At 37.8% G+C, this 19,317-nt stretch overlaps 1 protein-coding gene across 1 annotated transcript in view; it reads right to left on the minus strand.

The window, feature by feature from the left end:
• Positions 1-535: 535 nt before the first annotated feature.
• Positions 536-19,317, minus strand: part of CCT6B (chaperonin containing TCP1 subunit 6B) — a gene marked incomplete at its 5' end in the record, with an annotated part of 29,481 nt that continues 10,699 nt past the window's right edge. The window contains 6 exon segments of the mRNA XM_089901792.1: positions 536-6,644; positions 7,161-7,233; positions 8,796-8,826; positions 8,829-8,924; positions 10,671-10,801; positions 17,825-17,832. Of these exon segments, the coding sequence (XP_089757918.1) occupies positions 6,572-6,644; positions 7,161-7,233; positions 8,796-8,826; positions 8,829-8,924; positions 10,671-10,801; positions 17,825-17,832 (412 nt within the window).

Genomic DNA, 19,317 nt, shown 5'->3' on the forward strand with positions numbered 1-19,317 from the left:
GGGATGACTATATTTAAAATGTTTTAAGGACTCTGTATTGTTGTGGGGGAGCAGAGTTATTAACTAAGTAAGCAAGTTAAAATTTTTAAAGTAATAAATAAGATGTATCATTTCCAAACTAGCAGAGGGAAAAGAGGGGTGATAAACTAAATTTAAAAATTGCGTCAATCCAATAGAAGGCAGTAAAGGAAAAAAAGCATAAAAAAGGATAAACAGGAAGTATCAAAATTATATGGTAGAAGTAAATCTAATGTATCAGTAATCATAAAATATTAGCTTGCCAGTTAAAAGAAATGTCAGACTGAATTTTTAAAAATAATAAAAATCTAGCTATAGGCTATTTTTAGAGACATACTTCTAAAAACAAAGAAAGTACTTCAATTAAAATAAATAATTTTTTTTAAAAGTCAACTATACGTCAATTAATAAATATATTCTTAATAAATATATTTTTAAATAAATAAAAGCAAAGAAAATAAATGGATACTAGAAAAATATTATCCTCTCTCAACCCCCACCCACCCAGCCCCACCATACCAAAAAGAGATCGCATCTCTAGAATAATACACAACAAAATAAAGCTCTAAGGGTAAAAGCACCATTTTATACAAGGTTTCCATAAAAATATAAATTATGAAAACAATCTCAAAAGGAAATAGAAAACTCAAGACCTAAATCAATGAAGAAAATTTTATCAGTAATTGAAAATCCATCCCTCCCTTTTAAAAAACTACTAGGCCAAGACCAAGCTGTCAAGAAAGAGATAACCCTCGGGCTTCCCTGGTGGCACAGTGGTTGAGAGTCCGCCTGCTGATGCAGGGGATGCGGGTTCGTGCCCCGGTCCGGGAAGATCCCACATGCCGCGGAGCGGCTGGGCCCGTAAGCCATGGCCGCTGAGCCTGCGCGTCCGGAGCCTGTGCTCCGCAATGCGAGAGGCCACAACAGTGAGGACCGTGTACGCAAAAAAAAAAAAAAAAACGAAAGAGATAACCCTCCATCTTACTGACTCAAATTGTTCCAAAGAAAAGAAAAAGAAGAGTAATTCCCCAACTCATTTTATGAGCCTACTATGTCATTGATACCAAAATTGGATAGTGAACAAGTAAAATTATGGACCAATCCTGCTTATGAATACTTACAAAAACCTAAATAAATATTAGCCTCAAGTCCAGCAAAAAGAGTTAATACAATATTTCATCAAATCAAAAATGTCACTGATTGTAAGACACACCATTACTTTTATACTAAGAAACAAAAATCCTGTCATTTCAGTCATAGCATAATGCTTTCTTATCACTCACACATTTTATTTTATACCCACTGAAGGAGTTTTCAGACTTAGTTACACTTACTTTTATCATTTATCATTCTTAGACGTTCAAAATGAGGAAAATATAAGCAAAATAAATAACGTTAAGATCTTCATATTGGAGTCCAACTCTTCTAAATCACCTTACAATTCAGAGTCTTTGATATTTATTCTTGCCATCAAGAGGTGGTAGTATGTAACATTTCAAGAAATAGTTTCTACTATTCTCTCTGGCATTTTCTTCTACGCCACTGACACATAATCGGAAAGTTTTGCTGCTGAAATGTTCTTACTTTACCAGAAGTTAACAACAGAAAGTTTTCAGCAACAATCAAGACTCCTATTTCTTCCTCAAAGGGTCCTTAAATGGCTGTTAACTAAAACGCTAAGGAATCACAGGTAACCAAGTTCAAGCAAGAGCAATTAGAAGATGCCATTGACTGTAAAACATATTCTACTTACAGAAATGTGAAAATGTAAAAAATCTGCACCTCAGAATCAACAAACATGGTATTTCACAATCAAAGAAGATTTATTTCAGGAATACGAGAATAGTTTAACATTAGAAAACGTATTAAAGTAGGTAACCACATTAACACATTAAAGAAAAAAACTCAAAGCATGCAGAAAAGCATTTGATAAAATTCAACAATCATAAATTTTTTTAAAAACCTCTTAGCAAAACAGAAATACAAAGGAACAGACTTAACCGTATACAGCTGACTACCTGCCAAGATTCCACAGTAAAAACAAACAAAAGAATGGTAAAATGCTAAAAACATCCTCTTTAAAGGCAAGAACAGGAATAAACGTGACTGCTATCATTGCTTCCATCCAATATTCTACAAAAGGTCTTAGGCAGGGGCTTCCCTGGTGGGGCAGTGGTCTGGGAAGATCCCACATGCCACAGAGCAACTGGGCCCATGCGACACAACTACTGAGCCTGCGCTCTAGAGCCTGTGAGCCACAGTTACTGAAGCCCGCGCACCTAGAGCCCATGCTCCACCAGCAAGAGAAGCCACCGCAATGAGAGGCTCGAGCACCGCAACGAAGAGTAGCCCCCGCTCGCCACAACTACAGAAAGCCCACGCGCAGCAACAGAGATCCAACACAGCCATAAATAAATAAATTAATTAATTAATTAAAAAGGTCTTAGGCAGCTCAATAAAACAGGAAAATACTAGAGATAGTACAAGGAGTGGAAAAGAAGAAAGAACTAACCTGTTATTATCAACCCAGATAATCCAAAATAAACTACAAACTATTGCACTAATAAGAGAGTTCAGCAAGGTTATGAAATATAAAAGCCAATATATTAAAGCCCATAGAGGGTCTATAGTACAGCAATGAACAATTAAAAATATAATTTTTATAAAAGATGGTATTTATAATAGCTTCTAAAAAAAACATAGGAATAAATTTAATCAAACATGTAATGCATTTTTATAGAAAACACTTAAAACTTCATTGAAAACATTTAGTAAAAAAAAAACTGAAGCACTAAGATATCAATAAAGTGATATATAAAATATTTATGAGTGGAAGGAATATATATATCTATTTCTACCAGAAATAATCTATAAAGTCATTGAAATTCTAATCAAAACATATAACTCAACAAGCTGATCCTAAAAGAGGGAAGAGAGATCTCGGAATAGCCAAAACAATTTTGAAGAAAATAAAGAAGGGGTTGGGGAACTCAACCTACCATGCATCAAGACTTTATATAAAGTTCTAAGAATTAAAACAATGTGTATTGATATAGTAACAATTATCAGTGCAACAGAACAAAATATTTAAACCAGAAACAAACCCAAGTAAAGAAAAATTCAGGGACTTCCCTGGTGGCACAGTGATTAAGAATCCACCTGCCAGTGCAGGGGACACGGGTTCAATCCCTGGTCTGGGAAGATCCCATGTGCCGCGGAGCCAACTGAGGCTGTGCACCACAACTACTGAGCCTGTGCTCTAGAGCCCGCGAGCCACAACTACTGAGCCCACATGCCACAACTACTGAAGCCCGCACACCTAGAGCCCATGCTCTCCAATAAGAGAAGCCGTTGCAATGGGAAGCCCACGCACCGCAATGAAGAGTAGCCCCCGCTCTCTGCAACTAGAGAAAGCCCACGCGCAGCAACGAAGACCCAACGCAGCCAAAAATAAATAAATAAATACGTAAATAAATAAATTTATTTAAAAAAATCAAAGAATATCTCTAGGTAGTCCTTTTTCTAAGGAGAAAGGGTGGGAAAAGCATCTGATAAGGAGGAGGTAAGGGACAGTGGCAATTTAACAACATCCATACTTTCTTATTTCTTTACAGAAAATCTGAAGCAAACATGACAAAACTTTACTATTTTTTAAAGCTAGGTGGAGGGTACAAAGGTGTTTATTATATTTTTTCTGTCCTTTCAGTATATTTTAAGTATTTCACAATTTAAACATTTTACATAGAAAAGGTCTGGGAATATGCATGATATACCCATTTTTAAAGCCCTATCCTATAAAATAAGGACAGAGTCTAAAAAAGATGTTTGTTTATAATGGGGAAAAACTGAAAACAGAATTAGCTAAACAAATTGCAGAACAGCCACACAATGAAATGTCACATAACCACGAAAAAATTATAGTTCAGAAGTGTAGTTATTAACTTGGCAAGATGGTGACAACACATTAAATGGGAAAAAAAAAAACAAACTATAAAACTATAGGCTTTTGGGCTTCCCTGGTGGCGCAGTGGTTGAGAGTCCGCCTGCCAATGCGGGGGATGCGGGTTCGTGCCCCAGTCCGGGAGGATCCCACATGCCCCGGAGCGGCTGGGCCCGTGGGCCATGGCCGCTGACCCTGCACGTCCGGAGCCTGTGCTCCGCAGCGGGAGAGGCCACAACAGTGAGAGGCCCGCATACCGTAAAAAAAAAGAAAAAAACTATAGGCTTTCAACTAAGGCATTAAATGGTTAAATGAACTTTGCCCCACATGCACCAGCAGGCCAAGGTTCTATTAATGCACTTGCCATGTTTTAATCTCATCAACTTGCTTCCATGGACAGAAGTTAACTACAAGGAGCTTAATAATAATAAAAAGTACAATAGATTAGTGTTTTGAATAAGAAAGATATTGCTATAATACTGATATAGAATAGCAGCATTCAAAGCCAAAAAAAATTATTTCTCAGTGTTGGTGCCAACAATCCCAGCCTTTCCAGATGAGACCTGTTCTATCTAATCATCCAGTCAGAGAACTACCAGAGTTAGCACAGTAGTGTAAATTGCTAATCATGTATAAGAAAGAGCCAGGTAAAATAAAATAAACTATATTCAAAATAAACTGTCAGGTATCAGTGAAACAAAGCTATACTAACAAAGTGATGCCATATTTATTAGAGAAAAGAGTGGCAGCAAGAAGTTACTAAAGGCATTTTGAGAGAATAAAACATTTTGCCCCGTTACATTTATACCCACTGATAAATTGGAAATTGACTTGGGTACTCTAAAACCTGTGCTCCGTATTTTGTTCATTAAAAGTTGCCCAAGGGACTTCCCAGGCGGCACAGTGGTTAAGACTCTGAGCTCCCAATGCAGGGGGCCTGGGTTCGATCCCTAGTCAGGGAACTAGATCCCACATGCAAGCTGCAACTAAGAGTTCGCATGCCACAACTAAGGAGCCCGCAAGCCACAGCTAAGACCCGGGGCAACCAAATAAATAAGTAAATATATATTTTTTTAAAGTTGCCCCAAAACATCTAAGAATCACAACAGATTCTATTTTATGAAAACTGCAATAGCATACTAAAGGAAAATTGTTTCCTCTACTCACAATCTTTTAATATCAAATGTGTGGGGATTTTCCCACACCAACCAATTCTCCAACTCTCCAGACACAACTGGGTGTCCTACAATTCAATTCTGACACTAACTACTGGGAGTTAGCGTAGACCCCACAGAACTGAGCCCCACAGGCTCAGTTCCACAAGACTGTCCTCCACTTCAGACGCCAATGAACAAGTGGTGGGTCCCCATGTTACCCACACTTCTGTCCAACTTCTGTTCCCATGACCCCCCTCCTCATGTTTGATAATTTGCTATACCAGCTCACAGAACTCGGGGAAACACTTACTTACATTTACCAGTTTATTATAAAGGATATTATAAAGAATATAAATAAACAGCCAGATGCAGAGGTATACAGGGCGATAAGAGTCCTGAGTATAAGAGTTTCGGTCTCCATGGAGTTGGAGTCCACCACCCTCCTGGCACATGGATATATGTTCACCAACCTGGAGGCTCTCCAAACCCCATAGTTTAGGAATTTTTTTATGGAGGCTTCATCATGTAGGTATAACTGATTAGTAACTCAGTCTCCATACCCTTTTCCTTCCGTCCCAGGGCGGGGAGGCTTAAAGTTCTAACCCTCTAATCACATGGTTGGTTCCTCTGGAGACTAGCCCCCAACCTGAAGCTATCTAGTGGCCCATCAAGAGTTACCTCATTAGCATACAAAAAGATACTCGTTAATTCCAGAGATTTCAAGGGTCTTAAAAGATCTTATGTCAGGAACCAGGACCAAGACTAAATATTATAATAAAAAATGTTCCTGTCACCCCTATTGCTCAGGAAATTACAAAGGTTTTAGCAGATCTTGTGCCAGGAACTGGGGATAAAGACCAAATATAGGACTTCCCTAGTGGCACAGAGGTTAAGAGTCCACCTGCCAGTGCAGGGGACACAGATTTGATCCCTGGTCCAGGAATATTCCCCATGCCATGGAGCAACTGAGCCCATGTGCCACAACTACTGAGCCCACGCACCATAACTACTGAAGCCCGTGCGTCCTAGAGCCCATGCTCCGCAACAAGAGAAGCCACCGCAATGAGAAGCCTGTGCACCGCAACGAAGAGTAGTCCCCACTTGCCGCAACTAGAGAAAGTGCACGAGCAGTAACAAAGACCCAACGCAGCCAAAAATAATAAAATAAAATAAAATAGGCCAAATATATATTTCTTATTATATCATAATATCACACATACAGTAAAGGGTAGGGAGTTAGAACTTCGAGGGAAAAATACTTTCATTAATATTATTTGCTGTGAAAGTATTTCTTGTGTTCTTTATACCTTGATGAAATACTTCTGAGACTTATAAGACCACCAAATACAAACTGCATTTATTGTGTAAAAATTAAGAATGGCTCAGGCTCTGTAATGGTAGTTGGATGTAAGATGTGCTAAGTCTCAGCTTCTAGAAGAGTTGATTTTGAACTCAATCACCCTTTGAGAGAAGACATACCAGCTTGCATAATTTCATCAACCAGGAGAATGTTGGTGGCAATCACTGTGCTGAGGGAAAAGATGACAGGGTGAGTAAAGCTTACCAGTCCACTCTTATCTTTCCCCCCCAGAAATCTTCAGCTACTAATGACACTTTGTTCTGCAATGATGTTGGTGTGAGATAAGACATAGCTATTATAAATACAAACATCACCCCTTGCATTATAATTTCAACTCATTTGCTGATAAAGTAGAAGCCTAATTTTATATTCCAGCAAAACTGAGCTCATTTTTAGTACATCATTTGATCTTTTTCCCACTATGCATGTGGTACTATTTCAGTAAATGTCCTTCTTTCCCTTCTCCCTCAAATAAACAGTAAGATTAACATTTCCCATAACTTACACTGATAGAACTAAAATCTAAAAGGGACTGTAAAATGACAGAAGCTAGTCTTAATAACTGGATACCATGCCTTTTCATACTTAGCCATTTTCCACTGTAGCAGGCAAAAATAATAGAAAAATCTTAATGTTATCAATTATGTCCTTAAAAGTCTTTCTCTTTTTATTAATACAAACTTACCAAGAGTGAAGAAGTTGGTTTTTCACAAAATAATTATCCCAAACTCCTGCATCTGCTGCTACCATTGGCTCACCTGCAAAGGAAAAACAAACTATTTCAATACAATCTTGATATATTCTGTTAATATTGGCTGTATATTCTAAAAATATTTAATATACCACCAAAATTACTATTATCAAGGTCACCAATGACCTCCATGGTATCAAATCCAAAGGTCAATTCTCAGACCTCATCTATCAGCAGCACTTAACTAACACAGCTGATCACACCCTCCCAACCGCTCTTTCTTCACTTGTCTTCCAGGACATCACACTTGCCTGGTTTTTTTCTTTTGCACTAGTGGTTCCTTTTCTGTCTACTTTGCTGGTTCTTCCTCTTCCTCCTGAGCTCTTAATGTTAGAGTACCCAAAGGCTCAGTCCTGCATTCTTCTCTCTCTACGCTCACTCCCTAGATGATCTCATCCAATCTTCTAGATTTAAAGCATATACACTCTGACGACTCTCAGGTTTTTATCTCCAAGCCGGACCACTTTCCTGAGCTTCAGACTTGTACATCCAACTGTCTATTTTAAAGTCTCCAGATACTTCAAACTTAACTTTGCCAAAACTCAATGCTGACCTCCGGCCACCACAACATGCTCTACCCACAGTCTTCTCCAATGCAGTTAATGGCAATTCCAATGGCAATTCCTTCCAGTTGTTCAGTTGACTACTCTCCACAGAGTAGCAAGAGTGATCCTTTTAAACATATTTAGACCATGTCACACCTCTGTTCAAAATTGCTCCCTATTCCACCACAGAAAAAGTCAAACTCTATACACTGGCCCACACGCCCTCGCGTGATCTGACCTTCTATTACCTCTCTCATCTCCCTCCTCCTCGAAAACACCAGACAGTGGCTTTTCCACTAGCTGTTCCCTCTGCCTAGGACATTCTTTCCCTAGTTCCCACGTGGAACTTTCGTTGATTTTGTTCAACAGATATTCTCAATGAGGCCTATCCTGACCACCCTCTTCCCATTGAAACCCCCTCCCCACACTCCTGTGCTAGCATTCACAATCATCCTTACACTGTCCCTTTATTTTTTTCACAGAATTTATTACCTTTAAAAATGTTAAAGGAACTTATTTATTAAGGTTATTATTTACTGCCTATCTTTCCCTGCTACAACATAAGCTCACAAGGGAAGGGTCTTTGTTTTGTTCTGTGTGAATCCCGAGTCAAATAACAAGCACTCAATAACTATTTCTTAAGTGAATGAATACTTGCTTCTAAGAAGTTCAAAAGTAAAACAAAGGCACCCAAAATTTAAATATAAACGTCATCCAGGGCTTCCCTGGTGGCGCAGTGGTTGAGAGTCCGCCTGCCAATGCAGGGGACGCGGGTTCGTGCCCCGGTCCGGGAAGATCCCACGTGCCGTGGAGTGGCTGGGCCCGTGAGCCATGGCCGCTGAGCCTGCGCGTCCGGAGCCTGTGCTCCGCAACGGGAGAGGCCACAACAGTGAGAGGTCCACGTACCGCAAAAAAAAAAAAAAAAAAAAAGCCATCCAAACCTCCACCCCCTTACTTAAGTTCTGGGTCACTGTAGTATAACCTCTTTTTTTATTAAGCAGCTGATTTTTCTTTACTTTCTTACCTGTATTCAAATCTATGCCAACAGGTTGTTTTTGTTTTTTTTTTCAACAGGTTGTTTTGATTCTGAATGCTCAACCTGAACTTTCACTAGTGTTTCCTGCAGGTCATATCCAGAATTCTGAGCAAGAACCTTTAGGAATAAAAAATAATAATAAATATATGTATGGAATTCCTTCATATATGTTTAAATATCAGATATAAAAAATAAGGCACTGCTCTCCAGTCTTATGAAAACACATCCATAATATAGTAATCATCTCCTTTTGAAGAATTCCATTCTTAATCTAAATCAAGTTATTTCATGTACCTAGTAACTTTTATATTTAAACATTTTCCCTATGTACATCACACTAAATTCTGACGAAGACTAATTAGAGTTTCCCCACCCCACCCTGCTACATTAATTTCCCTCTGTTAGGGAACCGTGGACTGAAACCACCGTTTGCATAAGTTGTCTCACAACAGGAGGTCCTGATAAGGAACACTGAACTGACAAGGTGCCTCCAAAACCAACCAGAAGAATTTGGGAGGGGCCAAAAAGAGGGAGGAGACACCAGCCCATAATATGTCCTGACAACCTCCCAGAAATCCTCATGCTGGAATCCATCTTGACTGAGAGATGTGCACGCCCACCAGGAAGGTTCTTGAGTCGGGCCAAATATGGCACAAGCAAGATGATTAGCCAGAGACAACCTGGAAACCAACTCCAGCACCATAAAACCTGAGAGTGCAAGCCACGAGGCAGAGCAGCTCTCCTGGGTTCCCTTACCCTGCTGTTCTCTGCTCGAGCACCCAAGTCTTTTGCTTTATCAGTATGTGTGTCTCCTCGGACAATTCATTTCCGAGTGTTAGACAAGGGTCCCCGAAGGGGTCCCTCTCCGGTAACACCTCCTTGCAAAAGATTTTTTTTAAAATGGAAGGAAGTAGAATGGTATTCTTGTTTGCTTAGTCCCTCTAGCCACATGTTTTCTGGTTTTTCCTGGGCACTTGTTAAATCTGCCTATCTGCATTATATCTGTGCCCCTCATTCACATGAGGAGAGTTATGACCTGTGGCAACAGGGATGGAGATAACCTGCACTCCAAGCGAGGTTTATTTCCAAGTGGTCCTAAACCAACAGCTGATGAGTGAAAAGGTACCACCAAATGTCTACCAGATTTACCAATATTTGTCAACTATAGGATCGTTAATGACTTTGCCTCTTCAGGGGAAGAAAAAAATGGATATCCAATGCACAAAGATTCAACAAATTATTAATAATTTTAAAGCAACTATCAGAGACTTTGCTAGCATTGTTAGTAATGTTTTAATTCATGGTAATAGTATATTTGAAAGAGTTCTCTGTGTTTCCAAGTAGTTCACAATCAGATTAAGGCAAAGGAAACAAATGGTAGTTCTCTGTCCTTCTGTTGATACATGGAAAAAAACTGGTTTCTCTCCTTTTCTAGGAATTATAATGACAATGACAAATGCAAGCCTGAAGTTCTCACTTCCCATAATTTAAAGTGCTAATACTTTGGATACCACCAACATAATAAAGGTCTACTCAAAATCTAATTAAATTTTACGTTCTACACTTCTTCATTATGATTAATCATGAACCATTTTTGAAGGAAATTTTTGGAGTTACTTCAACTTTTGGAGCTCAGAAACGGAAGCAAAGTGATAATTTAGCCATTTCATGAAACTCCTACAAGAATTCAGAGCTGTTATCCTAAAAACTTCCCTGCTTTAGCTATATAATATCTTAAAACTGTGTAGGGAAATACAAATACCTATCTTTCTACTCTACTGTTATACATAAAATGGGCAATTTAAAATTAATTAGACACCTTTTGTCTAAACAGTTGTTCTTTGGTCATTAGGATAGTTCTACCTTAGGGATAATGAGTAAAGCATCAGCAAAAGCTTGGACTCCAAGACGAGCTCCTTTTATACTGTGCTTGTATGTAACTAGAGCTTCAGCTATTGCCACTTCAACTGCACCCGCTCCTGGAACCACACAACCTATTGGAGGGAAAAAAATGATTGGCAAGACATACCACACAGAAGAAACAGAGAAAAAAGCAACTAGCTATTCATGTTCTATTATCTTGCCTGCCTCTAAAATGTATTTAAATATATACAGAAATAAAATAAGTTGCGTAACTCAGCGATCACTCAGATGTCTTATGAAGCATCCTGAAGTTATACACCATTAAACAATTAACATAGTACAGACAAGAGCTGGCTACAGTTTACTTCATTGTTTACAGAGTAGACATTTCTTCCACCATCATCCTTCTCCTTTATGACTATATTTAAAAGGTAGTTATTTATAATTTATGGTGGCAGGTAACTAATTATTCCATCTGATTTGAAAAAAATGTTAGGCCAACATAATTTGGCCATAGTTTTTGGTATGGAATTCTCAGGACTCAAGGAAGTATTTGCTTTCTGTACTGAAGCAGAAGCCAAACTTTCTGAGAAAAAAAAAAAATTTGGTGTTCTTATTATTCTAAATCAAAAGCTCTGGTTAAACATGTCAATTTTCACATCAGGATATGACTCTTATACCTGCTGGTATGGCTCTATAAAGTTTTTGAATTTGCAAACTTTGAATCAGTAAACTTGGTTTGGAATCACCCATCTTTAAAACAAAACAACACAAAAAGAGTCTCTCCTTTTATTCCACATCATTTTTAAATTACTACCCCCTTTCTCGGCTTCACTGTACAATATAACTGCTCAAGAGAGTTATGTCTACCCACAAGGTAATTACATCCTCACCTCCCATTCACACTTTTTAAAAATTCCTTGTTAAATACTGAATACATACAAAAGAATATTTACATGTATAAGATATAAAGAATGTACAAATAAATGCACCCATGTACCTACCACCCAGCTTAAGAAACAGAAAATTACCAGTAGCTTTGAAAACTTCCCTGATCCCATTCTCCTGTGAAAACAGAACATACCAAAATGTGTGGGATACTACTAAAGCAGTACCTGAAGAGAAATTTATATCACTAAACACCCATACTAGAAAAGCAGAAAGGTCTCAAACCAATGACCTCAGCCTCCACCTTAAGAAACTATGAAATTTAACGTAAGCAGAATAAAGAAGACAGTTAAGATCGGAGTGGAAATCAATGAAATAAAAATGACCAATGTCAGAAATGAAAATGGTGTAGAATCTGTCACTACAGATTCTACAGATATTAAAGGATAATAGGGGAATATTATGAACAATTTTATGCCAATAAATTTGAAAACTAAGATCAGGGATTGGCAAACTTTCTGCAAAAGGCCAGAAAATAAATATTTTAGGCTCCGTGGACCATACCATCTCTTTTGCAACTATCCAATTATGCTAGCATAGCACAAAGTCACAGACAATACATAACAAATGGGAGTAACTGTGTTCCAATATAACTTTATTTACCAAAAATAGGCAGCAAACCAGATTTAGCTCATGGGCAGTATGATCTTAACTTAGATGAAGTAGAAAAATTTCTTGAAAGACACAAAGTACTAAAGCTCACTCAAGAAAAATAAACAACCTGAATGATCCTGTATCTATGAAAGAGATTAAATTTGTAGTTTAAAATCTTCCCATGAAGAAAACTCCAGGTATAGAAAGCTTTACTGGTGAATTCCACCAAACATTTAAGGAAAAACTAACACCATTTCTATATAAGAATTCAACACTTTCAGAAAATTAAAGAGGAAAGAATACTTTCTGAGGCCAGCATTACTCTAAAAGCAAAAAAGATAAAGGCATTACAAAAATATATATATACAGACCAACACCCCATATGAATGTAGATGCAACAATTCTTAACAGAATTATAGCAAATTAAATCCAACAATATAGTAAAAAAAAAAAAAGACACAGCAAGCCACATTATTCAAATAGTCAAAAGGTGAAGAAACCCAAGTTTCCATCAACAGATGAACGGATAAATAAAATGTGGTACATACATACAACGGAATATTATTCAGCCTTAAAAAGGAAGGAAATTCTGTAACATGCTACAACATGGATGAACCCTGAAGACATTATGCTAAGTGAAATAAGCCAGTCATAAAAGGACAAATATTGTATGATTCATTCCTATAAAGTACATAGAATAGTCAGATTCGTAAAGACAGAATGTAGAATGGTGGTTTCCAGGGGCTGGGGGGAGAAGAGAATGGAGAGCTATTGTTTAATGGGTATAGAGTTTCAGTTTTTCAAGATGAAAAATGTTTGTGATGGATGGTGGTGAAGGTTGCACAATGTGAATGTACTTATGGCCACTGAACTGTACACGTAATGGTTTAAATGACAAAAAAAAATCCAAAATTAAAAAAAAAATTTAATTATTTCTAAAACTTTAATCCATTTTTAAAAAGATAATACATCATAACTAAGTAAGGTTTATCCAAGAATGATTTGAAAATCAATGTAATTTAGTACATTAAGAAACTAAAAGAAAAACCATATGATCACCTCAATAGATGCAGAAAAAGCATTTGACAAAATCCAACATCTATTCTTTTTTTTTCTTAAACATCTTTATTGGAGTATAATTCCTTTACAATGGTGTGTTAGTTTCTGCTGTATAACAAAGTGAATCAGCTATACATAAACATATATCCCCATATCTCCTCCCTCTTGCATCTCCCTCCCATCCTCCCTAACCCACCCCTCTAGGTGGACACAAAGCACCGAGCTGATCTCCCTGTGCTATGCGGCTGCTTCCAACTAGCTATCTATTTTACATTTGGTAGTGTATATATGTCCATGCCACTCTCTTACTTCATCGCAGCTTACCCTTCCCCCTCCCCGTGTCAAGGCCATTCTCTACTTCTGCATGTTTATTCCTGTCCTGCCCCTAGGTTCTTCAGAACCTTTTTTTTTTTTTTAGATTCCATATATGTATGTTAGAATATGGTATTTGGTTTTCTCTTTCTGACTTACTTCACTCTGTATGATAGTCTCTAGGTCCATCCACCTCACTACAAATAACTTAATTTCCTTTCTTTTTATGGCTGAGTAATATTGCATTGTATATATGTGGCACATCTTCTTTATGCATTCATCTGTCGATGGACACTTAGGTTGCTTCCATGTCCAGGCTATTGTAAATAGAGCTGCCATGAACATTGGGGTACATGACTCTTTTTGAATTATGGTTTTCTCTGGGTATATGCCCAGTAGTGGGATTGCTGGGTCACATGGTAGTTCTAGTTTTAGTTTTTTAAGGAACCTCCATACTGTTCTCCATAGTGGCTGTATCAATTTACATTCCCACCAACAGTGCAAGCGGGTGCCCTTTTCTCCACACCCTCTCCAGCATTTATGTTTCTAGATTTTTTGATGATGGCCATTCTGACCGGTGTGAGGTGATACCTCATTGTAGTCTTTTGGGGGTTTTTTTGTGGGGTTTTTTTTGCGGTATGCGGGCCTCTCACTGTTGTGGCCTCTCCCGCCACGGAGCACAGGCTCCAGACGTGCAGGCCCAGCGGCCATGGCCCACGGGCCCAGCCACTCCGCGGTATGTGGGATTCTCCTGGACTGGGGCGCGAACCTGCGTCCCCTGCATCGGCAGGCGGACTGCCAACTACTGCGCCACCAGGGAAGCCCCCTCATTGTAGTTTTGATTCGCATTTCTCTAATGATTAGTGATGTTCAGCATCCTTTCATGTGTTTGTTGGCAATCTGTGTATCTTCTTTGAAAAAATGTCTATTTAGGTCTTCTGCCCATTTTTGGATTGGCCAACACCTATTCTTGATAAAGATTCTCAGCAATAAAAGAGAACTTCCTCAATTTGATAGCAGATGTCTATGAAAAACCTACAACTAGTTTCACACATAGTGGAAAAAGACTGAATGTTTTCTCCCTAAGATCAGGAAAAAGGAAAGGATGCCTACTCTCACCATTTCTATTCAACATTGTATTGAAGGTTTTAGCCCATGAAATAAGGGGTAAAAAGAAATAAAAGATATCCATATTGGAAAGAAAGAAGTAAAACTGTCTCCATTAACAAGACAACATTATCATTTATATAGAAAATTCAATGAAATCTATAAGAAAGCTACTAAAATAAGTGAGTTTAGCAAGGTTGCAGAGTTCAAGATCAATATACAAAAATCAACCGTATTTTTATATATTAACAACTAACAATCAGAAATTGAAATCTTAAAAATACTATGTACAGTAGGATCAAAATACATGAAACACATAAGGATAAATCTGAAAAAAAGTTGTGACTTAGTATACTCACATACTAAAAAGTATAAAATATTGCTGAGATAATTCAAGAAGGCCCAAATAAACAGAAAGATGTACCATGACTCAATATTGTTAAAATATCAATTATTCCCAAACTTATCCATAGATTCAGTGAAATTCCAGCCAAAATCCCAGCAGTTTTTTGGTAGGAATTGACAAGCTGATTCTAAAATTGATATGAAATGCAAAACATTTAAAATAATCAAAACAACTTGGAAAAGAACAAAATGGGAAGATTAACACTACAGATTTCAAGACTTATTATAAAGTTACTATAAACAAGGTAGAATGACATTAACACTGAGATAAACAGATCGATGAAATATAGAACCCAGAAACAGAACCACACAAATATGGACAACTAACTGATTTTCAACAAAAATGCAAAGGCAACTAAGTGAAAGGATAGTCTTTTCATCAAATAGAGCTGAAACAATTTGATACCTATACACAAAAAAACAAACTTAGATCCATACTTTGCAGCATATACAAAAATTAACTTAAAATGAATCACAGACCTAAATATAAAACCTAAGACTATAGCACTTCTAAAAGAAAACATAAAAGAAAAATTTTGTGACCCTGGGTTAGGTAAAGATTTTTTAGATACCACCCAAAAGCATAATCCATGAAAGAAAAAATTGATAAATTATACTTCATTGAAATTAAGAATTCCTCTTTGAAAGGCACTGTTATGAGAATAACAGAACTACAGAGTAGCAGAAAATGTCTGCAAATCATACATCTGAAAAGGTATTTGTATCCAGAATATACAAAGAACTCTCAAACTCAACAATAAGAAAACAACCCAATTTTTTAAAGTGCATGGGCTTCCCTGGGGGCGCAGTGGTTGAGAGTCCGCCTGCCGATGCAGGGGACGCGGGTTCGTGCCCTGGTCTGGGAAGGTCCCACATGCCGCGGAGCGGCTGATTCCGTGAGCCATGGCCGCTGAGCCTGCGCTCCGCAACGGGAGGGGCCACAACAGTGAGAGGCCCGAGTACAGCAAAAAAAAAAAGTGCAAAAGATTTGAACAGAAACTTCACCAAAGATATGTGGATAGCAAATAAGCACGTGAAAAGATGCTCAATATCAATGATCATTAAGAAAATCCAAATTAAAGTCACAATTTGGTTTTTTAAATTTTAGAATGGCTAAAATTAACATGAATGACCATATCCAGTGTTAGTGAGGAGGCAGAACAACTGGAATGTTCATAAATGGCTGGTAGGAATGTAAAATGATACATGGCAAAACAGTTCAGCAGCTTCTAAAAAGTTAAACATGTACCTTCCATAGTACTGCATTCCTAAGCATCTACCCAAGAGAAATGAAAGCATAGATCCATACAAAGAATTGTACACGAATGTTCATAGCAACTTTATTTGCAATAGCCAAGAACTGTAAACAACCAAATGTGCATCAATAGGTGAATCTGATTAAATAAATTGCAGTATATTCATATAATGGAATACTATCTAGCAATAAAATGAATGAACTACTGATTAATAACATCAATTAACTTTAAAATAATTATGGTGAGTAAAAGAAGCCAAACAAAAAAAAAGACTACATATTGTATTATTCCATTCATATAAGATTCTAGAAAATGCAAACTAATCTATAGCAACAGAAAGCTGACTGAAGGTTGCCTGAAGGTAGGGTGACACAGTGAGAGGAGGCAGGAAGGATTACCATGGGGGAATGAGGTAACTTTTTGGGGTGATAAATATGTTCATTATCTTTAATGAGGGGATAGTTTCATGGCTTTAAATGTGTGTAGTAGTTCATTATATGTCAATTTTACCTTGATAAATTATTTCTTAAAAAACTAAGAGGTTAAAGTGATTTAAAAAATAGTCCCTTTTTCTTTGTATCCTAAATTCTAGGAATCAGGTTGAATTACCAATGGCTTCATGCCTGAATCATATACGTTTATCTTCTTGAAAAAAATGTTACTAGCTTTTATCAAAAGTGACTACAAGAAGGAGGGTCTTATATCAAGCCCCATATTTTTTCAATTTAGAAACTGCTCTGTTTTCTCCTTTTCAATAATGAAACCTATATAGCTAATTGTATCTCTTTATGTTCTGGCAGTTTAAATATTATACTGAAAATAAATAAATAAATAAATAAATAAATATTATACTATTACATTTGCTATATTCATATTCTTTTTTCCTAGGTTCTAATTTTCCATTTCAGCTTCTATTTTACCATTATTTCACATCTACATTTTTGCTTATCAGACAAATCTGATGTATTGTTTATAGAGTTTATTACTCTATTTTTTGAGATACAATTCACATACCATAAAATTCAGCCTTTTAAAGTATACTTTTCAGGGCTTCCCTGGTGGCACAGTGGTTGAGAGTCTGCCTGCCGATGCAGGGGACACGGGTTCGTGCCCCGGTCCGGGAAGATCCCACGTGCCGCAGAGCGGCTGGGCCCGTGAGCCATGGCCGCTGAGCCTGCGCGTCTGGAGCCTGTGCTCCGCAACGGGAGAGGCCACAACAGTGAGAGAGGCCCGCGTACAGCAAAAAAAAAAAAAACAAGGATAAATTATGTGGCTCAAACATGTGACACAGCTGATCAAGTAATGAAAGGTAGGCACACAATGAGTTTCTTAGGAACATTTGTTCAAAATAATTACATGGAACAACTAAAAATTGTTAACCTAAATGTCCAACAATAGGGCACTGTTCAGCAGATAATGACTCAACTATCTGTTAGTCATGAAAACCATGTAATAACATGGAAAAATATTTACAGGGGTAGCTAAGAAGCAGAGAATGACAAATTACATATGAAGCACGATTATAACTATTCTGTTAAAAAATAAGCACCTTGGGGGACTTCCCTGGTGGCGCAGTGGTTAAGAATACGCCTGCCAATGCAGGGAACATGGGTTTGATCCCTGGCCCAGGAAGATCCCACATGCCATGGAGCAACTAAGCCTGTGTGCCACAACTACTGAAGCCTGCACACCTAGAGCCTGTGCTCTGCAACAAGAGAAGCCACCTCAATGAGAAGCCTGCCCACTGCAACAAAGAGTACTCGCCGCAACTAGAGAAATCCTGCGCACAGCAACGAAGACCCAATGCAGCCAAAAATTAATTAACTAATTAATTATTTTTAAAAAGCACCTTGGCATTGAAAAGGAAAAATGGAAGGAAACTAAGAGTAGGGTTATGCTTGGGTGGTAGGAATAGAGATAATTGGGGGGGGGGCTTTTTTCCTATTTTCCAAGTGATCTTTCAAGAGAAAATATTTTTATAACTTTTAAAAATTCATTTACACCCAATTAGGAAATGCATTTCTACTTATGAATCTTTTATAACCAATATTTGTTACACATTCATGTAAAGAAATAATTTTTAAAATAGTTAAGCATAATTATAGGGAATTTTTCAAAATTTTCATCTAACTAGATTACTCCAACTCCTAACTGAATGTGAAGATACTTTATTTAGGAAGAAAAAAACAAACTATATGTTCAATATTCTTCACTCTTCCAGTCTTCTTCACTCTTCCCCTTCTTCTCACTCTCAGCAAATGATCTTGCTTCTTTGAGAAAATAAAAACACTGTCCCGTCACTACCTCTACCAATCTACCTGCACTTGAACCTGAATCTCCTATGACTAGGAATGAATTGCCCATGCTCCTCGCTAAGGTTAACCCCTCTGCTTGTGTACTGTATCCCATTTCCCCTCTCTGCTCCTGCAACTGTCCCCTCTTCCCTCACATCAACTGTTCTTGCCTACAGGAGCATCCTCATCAGGGAACAAACTTGTCATAGTAATGCCCATCTTTAAAACAAAAAATTCTCTTTCAACCCCATTCCCATATTCCCTTCTAGCTACTGCCCCACTTATCTGCTCCCCTTTAGAGCTAAACTCCTCTGAGTTGTCTACATTTGCATCCTCACTTCTTCCCTAACCATTCTCTCTTGAGCCCACCTTCAATCTGACTTTCACACTCACCCCTTTATTGAATCAACTTTCATTAAAGCCACCAAAAAACTAAACGTTCTCCAAATCTAATGGTCAATTCTCAGTTCACAGCTTGCTCATCAAACTGTCAACTGCATATGACATAGCAGATTATTCTCTCTTTCTTGAAACACTTTCTTCTCTTACCTTCTGGGACACTATTCTCCTTTGGCTTTCCTCCTATCTCACTGACCACCCCTTTTCAGTCTTCTCTGCTCAGTCCTCCCTATCTTCCCAATTTCTAAACACTGGAGTTTTCAGGGCTCAGTC

The sequence above is a fragment of the Delphinapterus leucas genome, chromosome 19, assembly GCF_059928025.1.
Source record: "Delphinapterus leucas isolate spDelLeu-1000000601 "Yukka" chromosome 19, BTC_Dleu_Yukka2, whole genome shotgun sequence".
Taxonomy (NCBI): Eukaryota; Metazoa; Chordata; class Mammalia; order Artiodactyla; family Monodontidae; genus Delphinapterus; species Delphinapterus leucas.